At 38.0% G+C, this 24,330-nt stretch overlaps 1 protein-coding gene across 2 annotated transcripts in view; it reads right to left on the reverse strand.

Annotated features, from left to right (window-relative positions):
* VAV3 (vav guanine nucleotide exchange factor 3) overlaps window positions 1–24,330 on the reverse strand; it is a 171,553-nt gene that overhangs the window by 80,181 nt on the left and 67,042 nt on the right. For both annotated transcript variants that reach the window (XM_037403846.1, XM_037403845.1), the window contains exons 5-15: window positions 23,513–23,621; window positions 18,716–18,808; window positions 18,547–18,615; window positions 14,418–14,521; window positions 12,271–12,370; window positions 10,866–10,961; window positions 9,154–9,222; window positions 6,619–6,705; window positions 6,078–6,163; window positions 5,576–5,708; window positions 5,141–5,250 (exon numbers count right to left, since the gene is read on the reverse strand). In XM_037403846.1, coding sequence (XP_037259743.1) covers window positions 5,141–5,250; window positions 5,576–5,708; window positions 6,078–6,163; window positions 6,619–6,705; window positions 9,154–9,222; window positions 10,866–10,961; window positions 12,271–12,370; window positions 14,418–14,521; window positions 18,547–18,615; window positions 18,716–18,808; window positions 23,513–23,621 — 1,056 coding nt within the window. The remainder of the gene's footprint in view (window positions 1–5,140; window positions 5,251–5,575; window positions 5,709–6,077; window positions 6,164–6,618; window positions 6,706–9,153; window positions 9,223–10,865; window positions 10,962–12,270; window positions 12,371–14,417; window positions 14,522–18,546; window positions 18,616–18,715; window positions 18,809–23,512; window positions 23,622–24,330) is intronic.

Genomic DNA, 24,330 nt, shown 5'->3' on the forward strand with positions numbered 1-24,330 from the left:
TCAGGCATTACTAATTAGCCATGATGTTAATACTGCAATTTCAGTAACAATGTCAAAGCGAAAACTACAGTCATAGTAGTTTCCTGAAGGTGAAATTTTAACTAAGTACATTAAAAAACAAAAAGGCCTTTTCCTTGGTGTGCAAGATGTTTCCATGCACTTCTCAGTTTGTGAAAGAGAGATGTTGAGTAAAGGCTAATTAAAAAGCGTGTTACAACACTGTTCCATGAGACTTTGCAATATTGGTTCTGTGCATCTTGAGATCCAGCAGTACTAAACCCAAGTTTAAGCCTTGAGCAACCTAAACCCTGCAGGAGACTAAAGTAGACAATCTCTACACACTCCTTCCCACCTAAATTCTTCTGTGATTTAATTTTAAACTCTATATTTGTGTAACATGTTCCTATCTAGGAATATATACAGAAGTTAAGTTTGCTGATGGCCATTTTTAGAGTAGATTAAAAAGCACAATTGAGAAACCACAGAAAGGCTTAATTAAATTAGCAAACTTGACATCACGATGACAAAATAAATTCAGCACAAACCAGCATAAGATACTGCATGCCTTATTACACTAATGGATTCAGATATGAAGTCAGTGGGGAAATACAATATGTGGCCTTTCATGGAAAAGGTCTCTGCCATTGTGAGGAAAACAACACACACCTGCTCCATGCTCTACTGTGATCAAGAAACAAACTACACACCAAGAAATATTTAGTTGATGGAAGCAAATGTTTAGTGGCAACATGAGACAGCTGTAGTAATAATCAACATATTTTCTTTCAGCACTTATTCTACCGTCTCATGATGAAACAAAAGAGAATTAAATTCATCAAGCAATGCCAAGAAAAGTAGTTGCCTCATAATAAGAAATTAAGCCTGATAATTAGTCAGCTAAGTAGTTCCAAAGTCATATAACTGAGGTATATACACACATAAAATAAAGGAGGACAGCTTCAAATTTCAAGGAGTTTTTTCTTTTAATAAAGAATGGTTAGCATAAATTAATTGACATATATATTAGTCAATTACACTTAAAACCAAACATTTTTCAAATAAGAAAAGCATCTGTAGGACAGCTTTCTAGGTGGTCAAAAATACCAATCAGTGCTCCTACCTTTTAGCATACGCTGAATAACAAAAGTATCAAATATTTTATGTAGTTTATAGGTATATTATGAGGCATTATATATTTGTTCTGATACTTCTGGTTGTTTTTAATACAGAAGCAAAGAGATTAGACTGGATATTCTGCTAGAAAATCTGAAACAATTGTGTCTAACAGTCATGATCAGTTTTTGAGGTTTTTAATGACTTAGTTACAGCAAATAAAGCATGCACATTATCACATTGCTGACAAACTTCCACTTAATACATGATGTCTCTAATTTGGCTGAGTAATTTGGTGCAGTAATTTGGCCATACACTTCTATTAATGTTATCTTGGATACAGAATTACTTTGCATTTAAAACCAATGCTATTTGACATGCTAGATTAATTTTATACATTCCACGCCTAGTAAAGTTTTTGTAGTACCATCTTTTAAAAGGTGCTTACTCACTCATACAGCTACAGGCTCATCCATTACTACGAATGGAGTTCCAAGAACAAAATAGCAACTGCTCAAACTATCACTGTTAAGCGCCACATCTCTTCCGAGGCAGTAAGTGGTTACACTCCCCCTGTGCATGCAAAACTTCCACTCACATCTGTGAGGGAACAGACACACAAAGAGACAACTCAGTGGGTTTTGATATGATCGCTCCTGTTAAAAAACATCCTCCACTGGTCTCTGCCTGCTAGCTTTATGAAAAGCTCCCAAATTTATAAGATTTAAGTCCAACCAATGCTTCAGCTTCAAAAGCTTGACTGCAGTGTTGTGTTGCCCATGTTTTACTTCATTTTTATCTAGAAAATCCAGTGCTCCCAAGTAACCAGCAAGGAATTTTGAAGGTTGTATACACAACATTTTTTTTTTTTTTTTTTTGGGGGGGGGGGGGGGGGGGGGCGGGAAGAGTAAAGGAGATGACCCAGCCTCAGCTGTAAAGATACTGTGAATAGGTCAACAGCATCAAATTCAGATCAGATTCAGTGCAGCTGTCCCACATTATCATTGTTGCTGAGGATGTAGTATACGAACAGGCTTCATCAATAACCCCTGTGACATTCTTAGGAAAAGTAAAAATTGAGGTGTTTTCATATTAGGTATTTTCTAAATAAAGCAATAGTCTCAAAAAACAGCAAATAAATACTGTAGCAACAGAACTACCTTATGAATAAAACGAGCTTACTCAGTTTCCTATGACCAGTAACCCATTATTCCCAACCTCCCTCAGGATAAAACAACTCACCATACACCACAGTAACAGAGCTAACCAAGAGGTAGAATATTTTCACAGATTTGTGAAACTAGTTTTCTAACAGAAACATACAGTCTGAGAAGTACTGCTCTGGAAACTGTACTGGAATTTTACCCTTCCTTCCTTTAAAGATTTTTCATATCAAGTGTGCCTAATGTATTCCTGCCTTCCAAACCTAAAACAAGTCCAGCTGGCAAAGCAGTGTTCTCCTCTATTTCATACTTCATCAGTAACAGAAGCTTCCCATACCTGGACACAAATTCTCATCTCAATGACACCAGCATCTCGACAGTAGGTGCCTTTTCAGCAATATAACTATTAACACTGTTACAAACATCTAGGCTACCAATAAAAAAATTACAGCCTAGCTAACGTAGTTATGCCAATATAACTGTTCTAGTGGCAACAAGGTTAATTCTTAATTTAAAAATAATAAGAGAGATCTTAATTTGTTCTCTTGTTATGTTCTTAGATTAACGCTTGTACAGACCCGACTTCATACAGAATGCTATCTCAAAGACAACAAAACTGCATTAAAATTTCTGTGTGGAACTCAGTAAACAACATTATTTCTGATAATCAAAAAAGAATGTAATTCAGCCCTTCAACTGTGCTGGTTTTGCAGTTTCAGTCAAATTTAAGTGATGAGAAGTATTTTGCCCATAGAAGCAGCAATTATAATGGAGTATGATGAATAACAGCATAATTTCAATCATGGCTACTTTTCAGAGTAGAATCACACTAGAACAGACAAGCTACACAGTAGGCAACCAACCAATTGTTCAAACCACTTGGCTTAGTTTTCTCCCAAATACAAACTCCTGTGCCTCAGCATGTGCTAGAACATAATTATCGCTACATACCAAGGTATGTTTTGGGAGAGGTGCTGAGGGAAATATGCTGTGAAGTCAAACCCATGTAACACAGTTGGGAGAAAGGTATAAAAACTTCAGAAAGCATAAAAGCTCCCCATTGTTTTCAGTCCTAGTGGTTATAAATAGAAGGGAGCAAAAGCATTGCCCAGTGCAAATAATGCCACTATATCATGTTGCACCTCAGCCCTGACCTGCAACAACCCTGCTGCTCCAGCTCCCCTGCCTCTGCGTTACAGCCTTTAATCACACAGGAAAAGGTTAAGCTGGAGCTATGGGTTTATGAGAAGGACAAACCTCCATGCAAGACAAGGCTGACACCACCGCTCACGTTCAACGACCAACTCCATCTGCCCAAGAGGAAAGAGCGGTGCATTAACTTGTCAACCCTTCAGGTCCCATTTGTTCTGCTCACACAGGGCAACCAGCAGCAGTAAGCCGTTTGTTGGCAAAGGCACTCTCGTGAGCAGCTGATGAGCACTGGCTGGTGCTTAACACAGCGCAAGGCTCACCGCACACCCAGCAGTGGGGAGGGGGGTCCTGCACAGAACCGTAAAAACGTTTGGGAAGAACTGAGGATCTCTCTTCCTGCTTTCCTTAGCAACCTGACTGACTGCTGGTTTGTTTGGTTGGGTGTTTCTGTGCATTGGGCCAGGATGCCTGAAGAGCGGATCAATAGTTGCAATGGTAAAGCTAATAAATCTGAGCGCCTTGTGCTTTTCATACACATTTTATCTATGTTTAAGTAAATATCAATAATGGCATTACAGGAAATGCAGCAGGGAGAACACAGGGACAGAAAGAGGCAAAGTACTCAGCTTTCTGCTCACATACAAATAAATACTTCTTCCCACACCCTACTATGCTACCCAGAAATTTTTGCCAAAACACATGCTATTTTTCATCTTCAATGAAAGTCAGCAAGAAGGGAACCCTAGTGGGCAGCAGGCCTTACAATATCTGCCCACTGCAGCCTCTCCTCCCTTATATTTTCATGTAAATCATTAGCACTCATCATACTAAGGTTTTAAATAAACGTATACATAGTTTATGAGCAAGTTTCACTCATATCAGCTCATAATAGCCTTTTTTCTGAATCCACATACCTTTACAATCACATCCAAAAAATCTTTATTAATGTTGTCTCTCTATTTTCACTGTGACTATCTCACTCCCCTCACACTTATTTACTTTTTTTACCATAAAGCAGGCATCGCCCTGTCATCCAATTCCCTTGTTCACATGTTTTAAATTTAATCAGAGTACCTGAGGAGTCAATAATCACATTTGCCTTTCTGACAAGAATCAGAAATGGAAATAAAGCTCATGCTGCACAATAATCATGTAATCTGCAGCACTGCATCTGAACAACTTCTCAAGCAGTCTAAAGCAACCTCCTCTTTTACTTGAAAACATAAAGGAAATCAGCCTTTTGAAATTAAATTTAATAAGCCAAGCAACTTGATCCAAATACCAAACAATAAATTAGTTAAAAGCCACCAGGAAAGATGATAGGATCCCCTCAAATCACAGCATCACCTTTCAAAAAATGTATTTCAATTAATTAAAAATGGGAGGGGGAAAAATCTTACTATTATATTAGATAGATATTGTTAAAATAATTACTATTTCCCCCTGGTTGCTTAAGACAGCATTACTAAAAACAGTTTTAGCAGCAAAGTTGGAAGGTAATGCATAGCCTAGAGTGCCCTCTTTCTTTTCCAAGGGGAGTTTCAGGGAAATATTCTGCTCATGATGTTAGCCAGTTGTTTCTCAGAAAGTCAAATAAATTGATAACTAGACTGCATTACGAAAATCTAAACACAGAAGCAATTCAGCCTCAGATAAGTGATATCCTTACACTAGTGATAAACATGATTCTACCTTAATAAAAATATACTTACAGAGCCATCTGAAACTGTTCAAGCCATTTTTTCTTCAAGTCTTTAGTTTTGCAATAAACTTCTAAACCATTTTGACCTTGGATATGAATGAGGTAGAAGCCATAAGACCACTGCATAAAAAGATTGGCAAAACAAATGTCATCAGTTATGAAGAAGGGTGGCGTGCATGCAGCAGCGAAAGCAGCATTTGTATGTTCCTTAATCCCCTGATTTTGGGAACAGCACAACCACATTATTGTGTTCACTTAGGAATGACTTACTCAAACATTTTAATTACATCATAATAAACAAAAGTTGAAATTCCTAACTTCAGCTTACATTTGACACATAAAACTTTGTAAATAAATTGCATATACATTCTGAATGCCACCAAAATGTTTCAAATTGCTGCCCCAAAAAAATGCTATTTTATCTGCATTAGCAACAAATATTTACCTTCTTATTTTCTTTATCAGTAGTGGGGTTATTTGTAATTTTGTATTTCTGAAGATCTATTATTTCCTTCATTTCATAATTATCACCTCTCCGTTTGCAAACGATTACAGCTAGATCAAACAAGAAGATATGCCTATGAAAATACAATATAAATTTGGTTAAAAACACTCCAGAAAACCAACACCAAAAGTCTTATTTTACATACCTTAGCCTGTGGCACTGAAAATTTTGAATGTGAAGAACTAAACTACTGAATAACAAAACAAAAACCACTGAAAGTTTTCTTGCTGGAAACCTATTACTTGCAAGGGACTTAGGTGATCTTAGATGATAACATAACAGCTAACTTCCTGTGAAACACTTTGCAAATTGGCTTGGTGATAGGCTCTGTGAACCCACAGTGAAACGGAAAGTAGTTTCAAGAATCATTGAGCTGAGCTCAAATCTAAAGAGATTTATTTACAGGCTTTTTAACAGCAAACATCAGAAGTCATGCCCTCACCTGTCCTGCCTTGCACGTTTGTCTAATGTAGTTATCCTTATTTCCCCATCACCTTGAGGTCTTCCATACTGTAAGAGGGAATGATTCTGAAACAGAAGTATTATGTATGATTCAATATAGCAAAAATGTCAAGATGATGACACATTCAAATGTTCAACCCCTCACTCCTTTCACTCCAAAAAAGGACTTTTCAGGCCTGAAAACAACATCTTTTGCTCATTATCATCTAAACTAAACACAATAAAGATTCAGTCCATTTCATTTTGATCTTCAAATGGGAATTTTTTTCCCGTTACAAAACACCCGAGTCACTGTACAAATGCAAACTTTTAACTATAGAAACACATTTAACTAGACAGACCCTCAAAAGAGCAAACTTCTGTACTTCAATATTCACATCATTCTAAACCAAGCAAAGCATACTTATACTTCAATATTATGAGTAGTATACTTTCATAGGAAATGGGGGAAATTTAAATCTATCAACATTTCTTATCAAAACTTATGTAAAAACTGTACATAAATTAAAGATACCACATACCAAATTCTCTATTGATAGTTGAAACTGTCTAATTTCACGGAGCGTTTCATTATCTCTCTTCACTTCATTTACATATTGAGCCAAGTCCTAGAGCACCAACAGAAAAAAGGAGGGGAAAAAAACCTCTTCTGTAACAGACCACGTTAATACATTATTTTGGCAAGTTTATTTCTGATTCTGTCTTTGGCTTATCTCCATATTTAGTTATTTAAATATATATACATATATATTTAGTGTTCAAGAATGACCAATATGTATGTGGAAAAAAGGAAAAAAGTCTCTGCATATTTTCAATATTATTTCAAACTTTCTTCATCACATGTATTGAAACACAAATTTAGCAGCAGGAAAGAGGAAAACATGTAATAAATGGTAAAAAGGGGCTGATTTTTTCTGAATTTTATTAATATTTTATTTTCAAGATTAAAAATAGAAATATAACTTATGCAGCCCACTGCCAAAAAAGCAGTCAACAACATCCAATATCTGAGAATAAGACAGAAGGTAAATAGAGTGTATAGTAGAAAATGTATGTAAGGTAGCTCAAAAGAAGCATGTAAGGCATAAATATATCATAAGTCTGGGTGTTTATTAGGAGAGAAGCTACTGCCCCAGTAGTAGGACCTTGCTCTTACTGTTGCACAGCAGAGAGAAGCCATGAAGCCATAACACAGCAGATTTTAAAAGGGGCTTTTAATGGTATATACTACCTGAAGTTGCAGGTTGAGATCATTATCGTCCCCTTTACCAGAACATGTACTGTACACATTTCACTAAAGTCTTTGAAATGCTCCGAGCACACATGAGTAACAGTGACAATTTCCCGGGGCTTCTCTGTTTATGGCTACGGATGAGGTGTGAGAAGGAGCAGTAATTGGTAGGGTCAGGGCTACCGAGAGTAGCAGCTGGAAAAGGCATTCTGATCTTCACAACTTGCTTTCGCAGTATCCCTTCAACGTGGTCGCAAATTTGGAGGGTGGGAGAAAGATACATCTTCTTCCTAAGACTTTTTAATCAGAATCTAAGAATAGCTGCAATCATTATGCTAGCTTCCCAAATCAATCTGTGCAGGATACATTCACATCAGTCTCAAAAGAGAGTTAGTGTGGAAATTAAATAACCTCTTTCCTTGCTGCTAAAAAAATCTGACAGCATAATCCTTCCTAGAATTTTTTCTTTCTTGGGGGGGGGCAGTAGCACTTTGCTGGCAGATTTCCAAAGACATTTCATTTTGAGCAGACTCATCAGGGTTTATAGAAGCAACACACTGATGCTGCACAGTTACTTCTACTACACCGGTAAGGGTTACTGTAAGAAGATACAGTAAAATGGGAGGGAAATAATGCTGCGGCCTTAATGAGAGGTGGTCATACCTGGAGGGTTTTGTGGGTTGGAGCCGGTGTGGCAAAGGGGGGGGGGGGGCGCGAGTTTTTTAATTGGCTGGTTATGTCCTGCCAGCCAGCACATAACTGCCACAGCCACTCTGGCAAGAGATTTCTTAACTGGTTTTCAGTCCAACAGCCTCTAAAAACAATGAAGCAAGGCAGGAAATGGGAAAGAAAAAGAGAGAGGAAGGGGGGAACACAAACCAGGGCAAACAGCAGCAGCCAGGATGCATGGCTTGCCACTAGATGGAAGCAACACGGTGCCATCCCATTTAGGGCATCTCTCCATGGGAGATTACCATGGTGGCTGTCTGCATTCGCTGCGCAAAACTGGGTGACAAAAAAGAGGAACCAAAAATCTCCTTTGTGAGCTGGTCTGTATTGCAGGCATTCAAGGCAGATAGTCACATACTATGAGACAGCCATGTGACCCAAAACTTAGTCTGACTCCAGCATCTTCTGTGGATGAGATACGACCTATGTCGTGCCTTCCCCACAAAGGATAGAAAAAATTTCAGTTTCAGCACATGAATGTCACAATTCATGCTGTGAAGGCAACTGAAGCAGAACTGTGCTTCCCTTCTGAAGCTGTGCAGAGGAACACATACTACCTTATATATAAGGCAGCACAGCTATTCTACAAAGCGTTTGTTGGTATTACTTGCAGGTGAATGTACAGTGACAGATACTCTACCTCCAGAAAGACACCACAGATATCATATTAAGATGACAGAATAGAAGTCTTGTAAAGAAATATAACTGTCTTAATCTCACTGGGAAACTACTGACCTTGATTAAAATTGACTTACCATGGTAGAAATATTCCTAAATTTTTGGAAGTGAGACCAACATTATTGAAACACCTGTTTTTCATCTCATTCTATGGCAGCAAAACGATGTAGAAATAAATTGAAATGCAGAAGTTCCATTTCATAAACGCTCCACTTCAGAAAACTAGTGAACTTGTTTCCCAGCCTTGAGCAAAACCCTCAAATATATACTTGCCCTGACATACTCACAAAGCTTAGTGACCCGTGAAAACATGTTTGATCTGCTATGAAGAACATTATCATCTCCAGGAAATGCAGTTCTAAGCTACCATTTTAACTGCCAACTAAGACATAAATACTTCATTGTCATGAATATTTACCTTCATTGCGTCAAGTGCCAGTTTTAGATTTGCCTTCTCCATGGGATCAGTAGTGTGCTTTACCAGCTCCTGTGGACAGAGCAGTTAAAACTTTTCACCCACTGTCTATCAGTTTATAAACTGAAGTTGTCATTTCTTACCCCCACATCACCACCCCAATAAAAGAAACGAGCCAAAACCTGTAATCACTACCCAGTAATTCACATTTTCATCCCCATAGTGAGCAGCCTACAACTGACTGGGGACTACTGCAAACAGGTAATCGGCAAGTGTTTTAGTAAGAATGTTGTGTAGCCCAAACACTGACTTTAGCTGATAATGAACCATCATTAGAAGCTAATTTGGTCCATCTAGGACTTAAAACTTGCCGAATCAGATCATTACTATATATGCATGCTGAAAGCACAGGTAAACACTTGAGTTCGTTTGCACATTACTATACAGTACATCATCCCATTCCAAAATATGCATTTGTGTGCAGAGGGGGATGTATCCTGGCAATAAAATCTCTGCTAAACTGTGCACTGCTTAGAAGTCGTCACTGTCTCATTACGTCCAAGATAAAGCTGACTCAGAAGACATATTTAATCAAATGTAAATGTTTAAAGAATTTTTTTGGCCACTTCCCATATGGAAAATAAAGGGGTTTTTTGGTGTTAATGAAGTGAAAAAGTAACCTTTTGGGGAAACAAGTTATTTCTTCTTTATAATTTGAGAAGAGAATTATACATTTCAGCTAACATAATAACTTGCTAAAATCATAGGAAATGAACAATTCTAATAATTTACTGGGGTAGTTTTTTCTTTCAAAGTCTATAAAATATTTCTTTCTTGTACAATGTATACTATAGTGTCACACAGAGCATAGTGACACATTGTGTATCATCTTTTCATAATAGACAGGTTGATTATAAAATCATGACTCAGATCTCATAAGTGTTTTTTTTAAAAGCAGTTGGACCATTCATTTTGGATGTTTTTGGGTTTTTTTCAATTTTCCATTGATGAAAATATTGATGACTCATTTATAGAAATATTTCAAAAAATGTAATATTACAAAGTGTATGTTGCTCTGCAAATTCAAAATTATGCTTCACATACAAGTAGTAGATCTTTTTAAAATGACATTTTACAAGCATCAGCAGAGTTGACAGTCTAATACAGCAATATATTTCTTTGCAGCTGAACTAATGAGTCTCCTGGCACACCTATCAAATTAAATTTATAAGACTCTCCACTCTTATTACAGGGCTAACTGCAAAAGCTAATGCTTTGTGGGTTATAACAAGAAGCATTTCAAAACAAATATGGCTTTATTGTAATTTATGACAGCAAAGAAGCATCTTAAAAGAACGCTTTAAGTATGGTCCAGCTTCCTCTTTTGGGGGGTAATGATTCACATTTCAAAGTAACACGATTATAGTTTGGTACTACTAACCATTTTAAACGTACCAAGAATGAAAGGTTCAGATACTGAGGATGCAATTGTGTTTCAGGGTTTTTTCCCCAGATATGCTTCAGCTCTGAGGAATGATCTCTGTAAGAAAATCCAGACTTGACTGGATCTTATTCATAACAAATCATCCTCAAATCTATGGAAATGTCAATCACTTCCCTTTGATAAAAACCTATAGTTCTCATTCTTAGAATCCGCTGGTGACAAGCAATCATAGTTTTGCTCTCGGCCCCCTTAAATTTCAAAAATAAAATACCTGGAGCAGTAGGTGGTATTTTAGCACTCTCTGCATTGGAACCACTAAAAGATCCCGCAATGTAAACTTCCCATTATTGGCCCTCTTGGAACATTCCTAGTTCAAAGCAGAAGAAACAATAAGACAAGAGACTTAGAAAATAAAAATATTCAAGTGTTATATATGACAATTCAGTAATACATAGGCCAAGCAACTATATTAAGCTTAAGATAAAGAATATCAACAAAATGAAGGAAAACAGTTGATATGGCAATAGCTAAGCAAAAAAAGACTGGGTCTAGAGCCACATTCTTATATATTTCAGCTGCATAAGGGCAGAATAAACATCACAGACAACAGCAATTGGGCATTCCATTGAACTAAAAAAAAGACATTGCCTATAAGCACAGCAAAGGTGGCAAATATTACAACTATCTTCAAAAAAAAGCAAAAGATATTCTATAATCCTAGAAACTATAAACCAGTCAGTCTCACTCCAGCCACTGCAAAAATTACAGACAAAGTCCTCTTGGAAGCAGTTTCTGGGCACATGAAGAAGGTGACTAGAAATTTCCAGCATGGATTTACCACAGGTAAATCTATGCTTTACCTACTTGTCTGCTTTCCATGCCAATGAAATGGCTAGAACTCCAAATGGGTCGGGAGAGTCTACCTTGATTTTTCCATGGCTTTCAACATCATCTCCTGCAGCATCCCGATATCCACATTGGGATGCTATGTTCCAGATGAATAAACTACTAGGTGTATGAAAAGCTGGCTAGATCCCGAGACTCAGAAAGAGCAGTGACTGTTTCCTACGCTACCTGAGGGACAGTTGCAAACATAGCTCCTCAGAGGCCCATCCAGGGACCCCTCCATTTTAATGTCTTTAGTAGTGATCTGCAGGAAAAGACAGAGGACATCCACAGCAAGTCTGCAGGGAACAGCAGAATGGAGGTACAGGTGACACTTTTCAGGCCATGTCCAAAAGGAACCTCACACGAAGGCAACAAGGTGAAGGCTGAATCCTTCCTAGTATGCACTAACCAGAGACGCACTAACCCTGAGGGCTGACCAGCTCAGGGGTCGTGGCAGACAGCAAGCCCTGTGAGGCTGTGGAACCAGGGCTTGTTCAGCTTTGAGGTCCCTCCCAACCTGAGCAATTCTGCAATTCTGCATTCTGAGATGTCACGATTAACAGAAAGGTATGGCTGATGATCACTTCTCAGAAAAAAAAAAAACTTAACCCTACTAATGTCAGTAGCAAAGATTCACTTTAGTGCCATGATGTATACCACAACAGCTCACATATTCATTTGATCAGAGGCTCCAAAAAATTGAAAGAAGAAGCACATTCACATGTGTGTGTGTGTGTATAAATATATATATATAAAATGTATATACACAAGTTAAAAAATACTGATACCTCTAACTTCAATTTAACATCTTCTTTTGTCTTAGAGATGTTGTCCAAGCATGATATCGCTATCTCCACTTGACTGCAGTACTGTCCATAAATAACCAATCTAAATCAAAACAAGAGATAAAGAATAAAAGGCACATATGTTTATTTAGCAAAAATCCTTGATCATTTTTCACAAATACATGGTTAACAACCCTCCTTTTAAATGGCACAGTGCCTAAATAAGCAAGGATAGGATTTAGCCACAGACTTACAATAGGCAGCACGACTAACAAGGAAAAATATTTAGAAGAATACAATTTTGCTCTACCTTCAAAATGCTGTACAATCATTGCAATTTCCTTTAATATTCACATGTATATGTTCTGATAAATACAGGACTCATTGAAAAGCAGCACGACTGTTGTTTAATAGAACAACAGTCTGTAGCATTTATAACACTGTAGATTTCCAAGGTTGTAAAGAATAAATTCAGTCCTAACAGGATCAATTACAACTATCCTTTACAGAACTTGTAGGTTACCCAAAGTGATCCATCTCCATCAGCTTCTACCATGTTATATCCTGTGAACTCTCAGATAAAAGTAATAGTGTATGAAAACTCAAGAAATTTTCAGGAGTTATCAAGGCCAGCAATGCTTCATCAAGGAGTGTCTTTTATGACAGGAGTTTCTTGCCCCTGTTTGGAGTACTTCTTTCTGCTAGTCCAAATGCAAAGAGCGCTGTTTCCTTTCACTTTTTCAAATATTTCTTGAGGTCATTCCTTCTGTATGCTTCAGATCCCTTTTTTTTTTTTTTGGGGGGGGGGGAGGGTCGGTGTCCTATGAGCTTTCCATTGAGGTCTCAAATTTCTTTTTCTCTCACCTAATCTTTGCCATTTTTCTTTTCTTTTTCTATTTTTTTTTTCACAATTAAAGTGATGATACCGATTTAACACTTAAATTCTGATTGTTTTTAATCACTACATGGTTAAGACACTGAGTCTACCTCTGTTTCCTCTTTTTATAATACAAATCTGAGGTTTCTTCTCAGTGCCCTTCACTTCCTTTTTAGCACACATTTCAGACAAACTTTTGAAAGACAAGCATTTTCCAGAACAATTTTTTCTCCCCTGATTCCCTCCTACAGCAGCAGAAAGTCTAACAGCCTGGGAAATAACTACGTCCTGCTCCAAAAAAAGCTGAGACAGAGGGTCTTGAAAGGCAAGACTGTTCATGGGCAGCCTGGGGCACCCTCCTCCCTCAGAAAACAACTCTCCACTCCAATGTTTTCCAGATGCTGCTGTCGAATTTCTCACAAACCTATTATTACTGCAACAATCCTCCTTCCCCATCACCTCAAGCAAATCCAGTTAGCTTCCTCATGTCTTTCCCACTCCAGTCCCAGAAGGAACTAATTTTTACCCAGGTTAAAAGGGTTACTTCAAGGCAGTCCACAGTACAAGTGTTTTTCAGCTAAATACCACAGGCATAAAAGTTCATCTGTACAGTCCAGCAGCTGTTCAGTGCTGGCAGAAAAAACAATGTGAAAAGGTGGATAAAAAAATGGCAATTAGCCTACAGGGCATGGCATGCTGCCACAGCTATTCTGTTATCAGCTTGGCTGTTTTTCACAGTTTGAAGGCAGAGTGTGTTTGCTTTACTGTCACACCTTTGACTGCAGGGTACAGTAAGACCCTAGTCTCCTCTCTTCTCTTTTGCACCTGCTTTCTCTTCTTTCAAGTTATGACCTCTTCTGTTTTCTGTAGCCTGGAATAGCCGTAATATATATCCTTGCCTTATTTTGCCCCTTCCCGTTTTATAACGTTTTCCCTGTTAAACAGTACACATACATGCTATGAAATACCTGGGATTCTTTGCATTAAAAAAAATGCCGTGAACAAGAAGCTACTTAAGTTTTGTTCAAAATACAGATGTTACCTGTCTAGTAACAATATTGCCAAAACTAGGGGTAAGAAGAGGGAGGGCTCTTCTCCATAGCAAGAGGTTACGTTTTGACTTCCAGGCTCAGAACACCAAATACTAGTTTAACAAGTATATTCACACTGAATTCAATCCTGTTTCAGAAATACTCAAGCAAAAACATAATAAAAAATACTTTACCAAATTGAGCATAGATTATCACAATTAGTAAAAGTGCATAAAACTTACCTTTCCTTGTAGTTAATAAAAATTTGATATAGGTTCTGATCATTTTTGTTAACAATGGAATCATTGATGTCCTGTGTTAGATTTCTGTGAATTTTCACCAAATCCTTAAAAAAAGCAATGGGAGGGGGAAAGGTTTTTCAAAACAGAAAAACTTAAAGCTTTGAATATAACAATACGTTATTTCATGTTAGACCCATTAATTTCAATAAAATTGAAAACCGATCATTTGAGAGTAGTACCTAATTTCAAGGTTTGCCACATCTTCCATATAGTGCGACAAGAAAAACTAAACTCCAAGAACTACCTATTAGAGACTAATTTATTCTAGCTTGGAACGTGCGCTGTTAATTCATCTTCATTTTATAATGATAATTTTAAAATTAAGTAAGTCAAGTAAATGCTTTAGTGACAAGATAAAGTAATAATTCATGTCCCTGAGCTGTGAAAAATTAGTTTTGTACATTACATTGACCAATTAGTGATGTTCTAGTGCCAAGTTAACTGCAATCATAATGAGTTTCCCAATACAGCAGGCAACTAATGGATGAAAGGCAAGAATATTGCAGAAGGATTTGCTCCCCGAGTATAGCAGCAACTCACCTTACTTGTTCACTACTAGACAAAAACCTGTAAGCAACTATAGCAGATTACATCAGCCTTAATACTGCATGGATAGTGTCAAAGAATTCACAAGAAAAAGTAAAAACAGGTTAAAGTTTTGAAATCATGATAACTGACTAAGTGGTGTACAGACCACCGTAATGAAAAAATAGAGGACATTAAAAAAAAAAAGCCATTGAAGATGGTTTAATGCAGTAAATTATATACCACAAAAATAGTATGCAACATTGAGTTGCAAACTAAGTGAAAACAACTTATACTGATGAAAAGTAGGAGTACAAGAGTACACGCAAGGTCAATCACATCACAGGTGAGGGAGAAAAAAATTAAACCAGATCAAATTCAGTTGATAGCAACTGTATAGCCTTAAGGACCTGGGAGTTCTGTTGGACAGCAGGTTGCCCACAAGCCAGCAGTGTACCCTTGTGGCCAATAAGGCAAATGGGATCCTGGGGTACGTCAGGAGGACTGTGGCCAGCAGGTCAAGGGAGGTGATCCTGCCCCTCTGCTTGGCCCTGGTGAAGGCTTATCTGGAGCACTGTGTCCAGTTCTGGGCTCCCCAGTTCAAGAGAGACAGGGAACTACCAGGGGCAGGGGGCAGCAGGCAGCGGAGGGCTACAAAGGGGATGAGGGGGCTGGAGCATCCCCCTTATGAGGAAAGGCTGAGAGAGCTGGGGCTGTTTAGCCTGGGGAAGAGAAGGCTGAGAGGGGATCTTACCAATGGCTACAAATACCTGAAGGAGGAGTGTTAAGAGGACGGGGCCAGGCTCTTTTCAGTGGTGGCCAGCAACAGGACAAGGGGCAACAGGCACAAACTGAAGCATAGGAAGTTTGTTCTGAATATGAGCAAAAAACTTCTTTACCTTGAGGGTGACAGAGCACTGGAACAGGTTGCCCAGAGAGGCTGGGCAGTCTCCTTCTCTGGAGACATTCAAAAACTGCCTGGACACAACCCTGTGCAACCTGCTCTAGGTGACCCTGCAGGGAGTTGGACTAGATGATCTCCTGAGGTCCCTTCCAACCCTGACCATTCTGTAATTCCATTATACCCTCAGATTCTTAAGTTGTGGCAGACAAAGACATTATTAGACAAATGCTTTCCAATTACAGAAATGCTTCCCAATTAATATATTACAGGAGAACATTTTCTCAGGAACACACAGGGACTCAACTAAGCAACCCCCCTGAAAAACAGCTTAGTGCTAATGGGGCAAAATGTCTTTTTGAGCTTCTATCTCCAATTCAAAGTTTTAAATTAAACTGATGTTAACTTCATTAACAGTTAATGAAAGTTCCAACACTTCAGTTATCTGTTACACATACATACAGAGTGAAAGAGCTGGAAATACGTCCACATCATATGTCTCAATTCAAATGCATGCATAGGTGTAAATACAAATGCATCTATATATGTGTGCACACATACACAGATGTACATACAACTGCATATATATGTACATATATATATACACAGATATATATGCACACAGCTACACACACAAATATAGAACTATACATACGTTTCACAGGACAGAACTCTGAAATCTGAGCCCTAAAGAAAGGCACGCTCTTAGACTGCTGAGTAGTTTGGGGTTGTTGATTTGTTGGTATTTTTTCTTAAAAATAAAATATATTTTGATATCAGCAGATGACTGTTCAGCAAGCATCTTTCAGCGTCTATATAAGGAATGCAGCATCACCCTAAAGCACCGATCCTTCACCACAACCCTTTAACAGAATCAAATCCATCCTGTTCTAAGAACACCGCACTTGCTCTTCACGTCGCAGTTTGCTGTAGAGCTCTGTGCAACAGCTATTTTTAGTTTAAAACAAGGTTCCACTGCCCTCCAGCCTTCCTGCTGAGGAACTGCCGCAGAGACAAGGTCTCGGCAGACGAAGTGTTTGCACATATTTTTGGTTTAGGCAAGTCCTGGGAATCTTTTAATGTTTTTGTATGCCTATGAAATGTTAGTGGAGTCAGAAATTAGCACCATCCTGTAACACCCGAATACTGAATGCTGATAATGAAAATCAAAGTAAAACAATGTATATGTAACAGTTTACTACATGCCTTCCTAGATTCAAATAAATAGGTTTTGCTCTTTTTACGCCTGTTACCTGATTGCCTTACATTTCTTTAATGAGCAGTGAGTAGGTTGACCTCTCAGTTCGTGCTTACAGCATATAAGCCCTTTTTTTATACCTCTGTGCAGTGTTCCACGTTGGCTAGCTTTAGCTCTTTCAATATATGTAACCCAACAACATCCCTGGGCACATTGATCCTTAGGGAAGAGGTTTACAGTAACTTAGGTAGGGCACACTAGGGCCTTATTTGCAATGAATAAAAAACAATGTAGGACAGAATTTTTTTATTATTTTTTTTTCAAAAGCAAAGATATCTCTATGGGCAGCTAACATACTTCAAGATGACAAGTAGGTTACTGATATCTGCAGCAGTATTTTGGACTAATATTCAAAAAGAGAAGGAAATCACAGCAAGTGAGATTCAGGGTGAAAACTTTAATAGCAGGACAGATATGGCAAGGTGTACCAAGTATCATCATCAATGTAACAACTCTTAATTTTACTTCTGTCAGGTTGAAACAGTTGATGGAACAGCAACTAAAACATTCTGAAAGGCCAGGTTCCCACAGAATAAAAAAATTCCCAACACCTCTTCCCTACAGCCCTGAGAACCTGTGGGATGTGCCAGAGATGGCCAAAACAGAGGTGATCTTTTACAGGTAGTAAAGGTTTGATGCAGCCCATGGTCCACACTATGGGGACCCTTTCTTTACAGTGTACCTCACTGAAAAACATTCATTTGCCTGTGTTAAGAGAGGCTTCAGACCATGTCTGATGTCTTCCTTTTAAGTCAGATAAAAACATCTGCTGAAAACTAAAAAATTTACCTAAATTGTCATGTGTTATGATTAGGCGAAAAATAAATGGAACAAAGTAATAATCACAGAAACATTTACGCTTTCAGTCAAATAAAGAGATCTCCCAGATACTTCACAGAGAATTTTCTTATCCTTTCCAGTGCCAGATTCTGAATCCAAAACTGTGCATTATCTTAACTTTAAAACTTCTTCACTGATGACAGAGCCAAGGTAGATAAAAGGATTTGCAGAGTGTCTATAGAAATCCTGACAAAAGCATCACTCAGCATACAGTGGTAGGCAACCTAACAGTACAACTTCGTATCATCTCTACAATACCAGCATATGTTAGCAGATCACCCATCTTCTATAAATTATTAGCTTCTAAGGGTCAAAGATACTCCAGTTTATAACTACTCACTCTCTGACATGATAATACTATTTCTCTTATCCTATTCCCCTCAAGCAGGAAAAAAAAAAAAATTAAATACACATCTTTTTTTATCAACTACCCTAATATTTACATAAATGCATTGTACATTATATTTCAAATAATCATTTTGTGCAGTGACATACAACACAAAGATATCACCTTGTATCTGTTCATTAAATATGCAATTACTTACAGGAATGTTGATGAAAACAGTATCAAACTCTGATGCTGACAGAAATCTTTTCAATGGTACCATGAAAAACTGCAAGGAGAAAATAATTTTATATATATATTTGACCATGTCATTACATTTTCTAGACTGCTATAAAAATACGTAAGTTGTGATTCTATTAGTATCTTACTTTCTCTATCGATTCCAGAGTTTCAGTGTATTTCTCTTCAGTTTGCTTTATTTCAGCAAGACAACAGCTTCTTATGTCATTTTCAGTATATTTCTGCAATTACAATGGAGTCAAGTTTAAAGTCTATAACAGGCACCTAATAGATAATAAATGTATTTACTTGTTTAGAATTAAGCAATTAGGATAACTGCTTCCTGAAATTTTCTGAGTACTGCAGTCTCCGAAGATGACAGCAATAACCAAGAATATTTTAATGTTCAATTAGCTGATGGCTTTAAGAGTTTTACTAAAATTCAGCATCAAAGGAGTATTATGAAAAGTTAATGTTTAGACATAAAATGCTAAAGTCTCTGCATGTACTCCAGAAGCTGAAATACAAGGTCACATTTAATTTACATCCAGACTGAGAAATCTTATTTGAAATACTCAGCAGTTAATAATTCCATTAAACTTAATGGGGCTAAATCACGTAAGTAACTTTGCATTGCCATAAATATTGGATTCAGTCTAATCCCTGCACTTATTTACAGTTTTCCCCTTTTCTCAAGGGAAGCTTTCTCTTCAGACACAATGCCAGTATGTTCTCCAGTCAGTGCAGTGACCTCAAAGTTCAGCTCCTCCATAGGTATGTATGTGTCTTCAACGAGATCCTGGGATTTTTTCCAAGTAAATCACCAGACTTCTAGGAAATTGGACTAACTATGAGCGCAGGACTTTATAAAAACAGTTTACAGGCACTGTTACTGAAGATCAGATTTACAGTATTACAGGTTCAATAACTTGTAAACCTGATTTCAAATAAGAGTAAATACCTGGAAGAAGGTATGGAAGCATTCATGTCAAGCAAGACTCAAAATATCTGGAGTCATGTAAGTCAGCTTGGAGATCTGACACAGTAACTGGATAGGCTCTTACAATTAAAAGTAATAATATATCCAAAATGTTTTCTCCAAAAACAACAATAAGCAGTGGCTTAATAAGCAACAGTACTATCACATCCTGTCTGAAGCCTATTTATCAGTTTGTAACACCCTTCCAAGGCATCCTTCAGCATATCCCTAACTGTATCTTACCTTTATTCTACCCAATGCAGGGAATTCACATACTGCACATAATACGCCTGATTATAGGTGTTACTCAAATACAGGAATAGTCAGGACTAGAAATTTAGTACTGCAGTTCTTTCTGTTCAGGAAAAGATTTTTAGCTTTTGAAAGAAAGGCTTCTTCTCTCCTCCAGCAACAGCAAAACTTCTAGACTGAAATTTTAACAATTAGCTCTTAGCATGTCCAAGAGCTAGACTGCTTCTACCCCCTTTCTCTGCTAGCACTCTACTTGACACACCTGCTAAGCCTACCACAGCCAACAGCAAGCAGCACTTACACTCTTCATGAGCGACATACAGCTCCCATGATATTCTTGGCCACCTATGAAGAGTGGGAAATGTATTCCTACAGCCTAAACTAGACACCAAGCTGTGAATCATACAGGCACGTAAAGCTTCAACACTGCTCACACTTTGATTGCTGTTTTGATGTATCTCCTTATCCTTCTCTGCCTCCATGTGACTCTACAAGCAGCTCCTGCAACTGGAACTCGGTTTCTGACTCTCATCTACCAGGTGCTGCATTGTCTCAGAAATTACTCTTTAAAACCCAGTTAGTGCAGTTCTTAATTTCCCCACAACAAACATTGAAGTGTCAGCCTTATCAGCTGGGGATAGAAGTAACCATTTCGCAAAAATATAGTCTGTCATTATCAGTAAAAACATACTTTGTGAGCATCTGATCAATCTCATCTCAAAATCTACCATTTATTCCCAAATTCTTTAGCAGGGGAAGCAGGCACTGTCACAGTTAGCCATAGATAATTAATCTCAATAACATACTAGAATTTGACATTATCCAGGCTTTTTGTTATTTTTCACATTTACCATTGGAAGCCCAATACTGTTCAAATTACTTGCAGTATTTGTACCAATACAGAAGTTGTTGTGCCCAGTAGGAGTTGATATTCATTTGCAAAATGTGCAGGTTTGTTGTTTACCAACTCTCATATAGGTGATGCAAACAAAATCCTGGGATTCCATTTAAAACCACTCACTTCAGTTTTGCGCTCACCTAACCAAAGCTGATCATTCACATAGGCACTTCAGGCAGAAATTAACGTATCAACTTTCTGTCCGTACCAAAAACTTCTAGAATTTGAGTGCAATAAACAAAAGGAGACAGGAAATAAGAAATCATGTGTCTACCAGTACAAGTGAGGAAAAAAGCCTTTGAAGGTTAGCTACTGCTACAGAAAAAGTAACCTGAACAGTTAACATCAGAAGATAATGACAATAAATCAAGGATAAGGGAGATGTAAAGCATTTTGGCTTCTACTGGAGACTCTGAAAAGCATTGGGTTCTTCTAAAAATCTACTTGAAGATTGTCCTGGGCTAGTGTTTTCACATGCAAGGAATTCTCACATAGGATTCAAAAGGAAGAACTGCGCAAAGTCATCATACAGTGTATTTATAAACCTGAGAGGAAATTATCACATATCAGAAATAATTACCGCATTCAAGAAAGCTGACACAGCAAAACAATTGCAATGCCTCCATTCATTACATGTTGTGGAAAAAATATTTTGCTGTACCATGTTTTCAGTTTTCATTTATTTTCTATAAGAAACAAATGAAAGTCTGATCTGAAGTATCTAAGCTAAGATACAACTAAAATTAGAACGTGAGAGTTCTGATTGCTATAATAATCATTTGCTAGAAACACAGATATGCGAGAGTGACATTTGCAACAGGAAAGAATCAGAGAAAGTTTAGACACCACCAACTGCCAGAGATTACCAACTGTTACAGTTGAAGGGGGAAAAAAAAAAAAAAAAAACACCCACACTCATTATGTGAAAGCCAAAACTTAATGCGTTTTGAGTTTCAGTATAAAATAAAAAGTCAAAACGATCACAGTAAAGATTTCCTATGATTCAAACACTTTTCTAAAACATCCTGCCTGCAAGCGAATGTGACTTCATTAGATAAAGAACAGTGTTTTTTCAACTCATTTTTTTAATTTGGTTTCTATTGAATAACTCAAATGTTAGGAGGTAAACAACATGAAGCAAAATGTGAAAAACTAAGATAACTTTCTACTTATCTCATCCTTGATTTACATGCATTACGTGCAGGATTTTGTATTAACAGAAAAAGAGGCTTGAAAACAATGTTGTTATACTCAAAGCAATAGAGATTAAAGCAACCAGTGATCTTCCCAAAGACAAGACAGTGGTAAGTTTGGGGAATTATCACAAAAGCAGAGATCACCAATCACATGAGATATCTCCTATACTTGTACTGAAGAGATACACAAGGTAAGAACAAAACCAAAATGGTATGTATCAGGTCTGGCTGAGCCCCACAGCAGCCCTCATAGTGCTGTGCTGAGCGGGGCTCACACAGCATCAAGGCTGTCTCTACAACCTCCCTCCCTTCCCCCCACCAGTAGGCTGGAGGTGGGCAAGATACTGAGAGGGGACATAGTCAGGACAGCTGACCCAAAGTGGCCGACGGAATATTCCATACTATATGATGTCTGCTCAGATATAAAAACTAAGAGAAACAAGGAGGAAGAGGGGGCTGCGGCACTCATTTACAGTGTTTGTCTTCCAGAGCACCCGCTACGCGTGCTGAAGCCCTGCTTCCTGGGAAGTGGCCAAACATCACCTGCTGATGGCAAGTAGAGAATAGCATCTTTTGGTTTTCCTTCACTTCCACATGCATGACTTGCTATAGCTTTATTAAACTGCCTTTATCTTGACCCACAAGTGGGTTTTTTCATCTTATTTTCTCCCCCACTGTTCTGCTGAGAAGGGGAATGATAGAGCAGCTTGGTGGGCACCTGGCGTCCAGCCACAGTCAACCCATTGCACAACAAACAAAAAACAACCAAAAAAAAAGATTAAGATCATTAGAATTTCTTGTTTCTTCACATAATTATATTATTAAAAAGCAACACAGAAAAGTACAGGCAAGTTTCCAACTTAAGAAAACAGGACACACAACATACATTCATGTCAATGTAGAGGAAGAAACAGCTGTCCTAAAAAACATCCTGTCATGGCCACAGACGAACTTTTTCCAGATCAGAAAGCACACCTCTGAGGAAGGTCAGACATATACATTAAGGCTTCTCCCAATTAGCAGGCAAATTTTATTGCCTAAGTTTAGGGGGTTTTCAAGCCAGTTTTGAAAAGTGACCACGGCACCTTTATATGATAAAGTAAATAAGCTACTTATCCTATTCTCAGTAAGAACAACCTAACAATCAACAAAAACTACATTATTGAATAAGCAGGAATTTCATTGGTATGAAACAATTCTATCAGTTGTCTTTGTCAAATTAGTTGTCCAAATTATGGCTGAAACAACAGCATTTCACAAAAGTATAACTCCATTTTGGAAGCAGGACAGTTAGAAGTAAGCAGTTAACTTAATTGCTCTTAAAATAGCCGATAAATTTTACTATTCATAACTGGGAAATTTAACAAAATCTGTAACTATTGTATTTAATTTCAAAATTACATTTCTTTTAAAAATTACCATAGTTAGTGTTTGACCCCTTGCCAAAACAACCTGCAAAGTCTTACACGGGAAATAATGCACTGTACATGACCGGTCCAGACGCAACTGAGCACGAGTGAAGTTTCAGCGAAACTAGCTATAAAGATATAATTTCACAATTATTAACTTTCAAAAATAGAACTAGTATTGTTTGAAAATAGCTAGAAATTGGAAAACATACAGGTTGCTGTGCTGCGTCATCTTTCATTAGGTCTTCATAAACCTCCCCACCTTCATCTTCTCCGTAGACACAATCATACAACTCCTCATCTTCATCAACACCAGTTTCACTGAAAGGAAAACACAATTTAAAAAAGCTGTGCAGAACAGGCAAATTGCTGTCAGCTCTGCTGATGTGGGACCACTCCTCATAGGAAAACATTTCTACAGTAAACAAACGGACTAATTGTTAGAACTATCTAATGAAAAGAACTCATTAAGGGAAATTAAGTCCATTAATTTTCTTTCCCCAATGCATTTAAAATACAGTTGTACAAAATCAACACAACACTGAAGACTGCATGAATTTACAACCACACAGGATCAAAATCAGGCACCAAAAGCAGCTTGTCAGGCCAGCTGGGTCACAAGGAGCTGCCCAGCTGCTCCCTTCAGCCCTTTCCCCACCACATCCAGTGAAAGGGAGGTGCCCCTCCTCACTGCCTGGCCTTCCACTGCACCCGTACGTGAGACACTGCTACAGGTCTGCGTCCTGCCTAAAGAAAGGAGTTTCTGGGTAAAATACACTAAAGGCTGCAGAGCCAGCAGCTGAGACTCCGTACACCCACACCGTAAGCCAGCATCTTGATCACCTCATGGCAACCTTCAGCTACCCCAAAATGAAAATAGCAACCTTTCAAACTGAAAGTCAGACAGCTCAACAAAACAGTGCATGCACAAGAAGTGTCCTCCTACTCCCTAGAGTACAGGAATACCTCAGCATGAAGTCAATGCTCAACTCTACCCACAGCTAATTCAACTTCGTTAGCCAGTCCTGCT

Source organism: Falco rusticolus, chromosome 11, assembly GCF_015220075.1.
Source record: "Falco rusticolus isolate bFalRus1 chromosome 11, bFalRus1.pri, whole genome shotgun sequence".
Classification (NCBI taxonomy): Eukaryota; Metazoa; Chordata; class Aves; order Falconiformes; family Falconidae; genus Falco; species Falco rusticolus.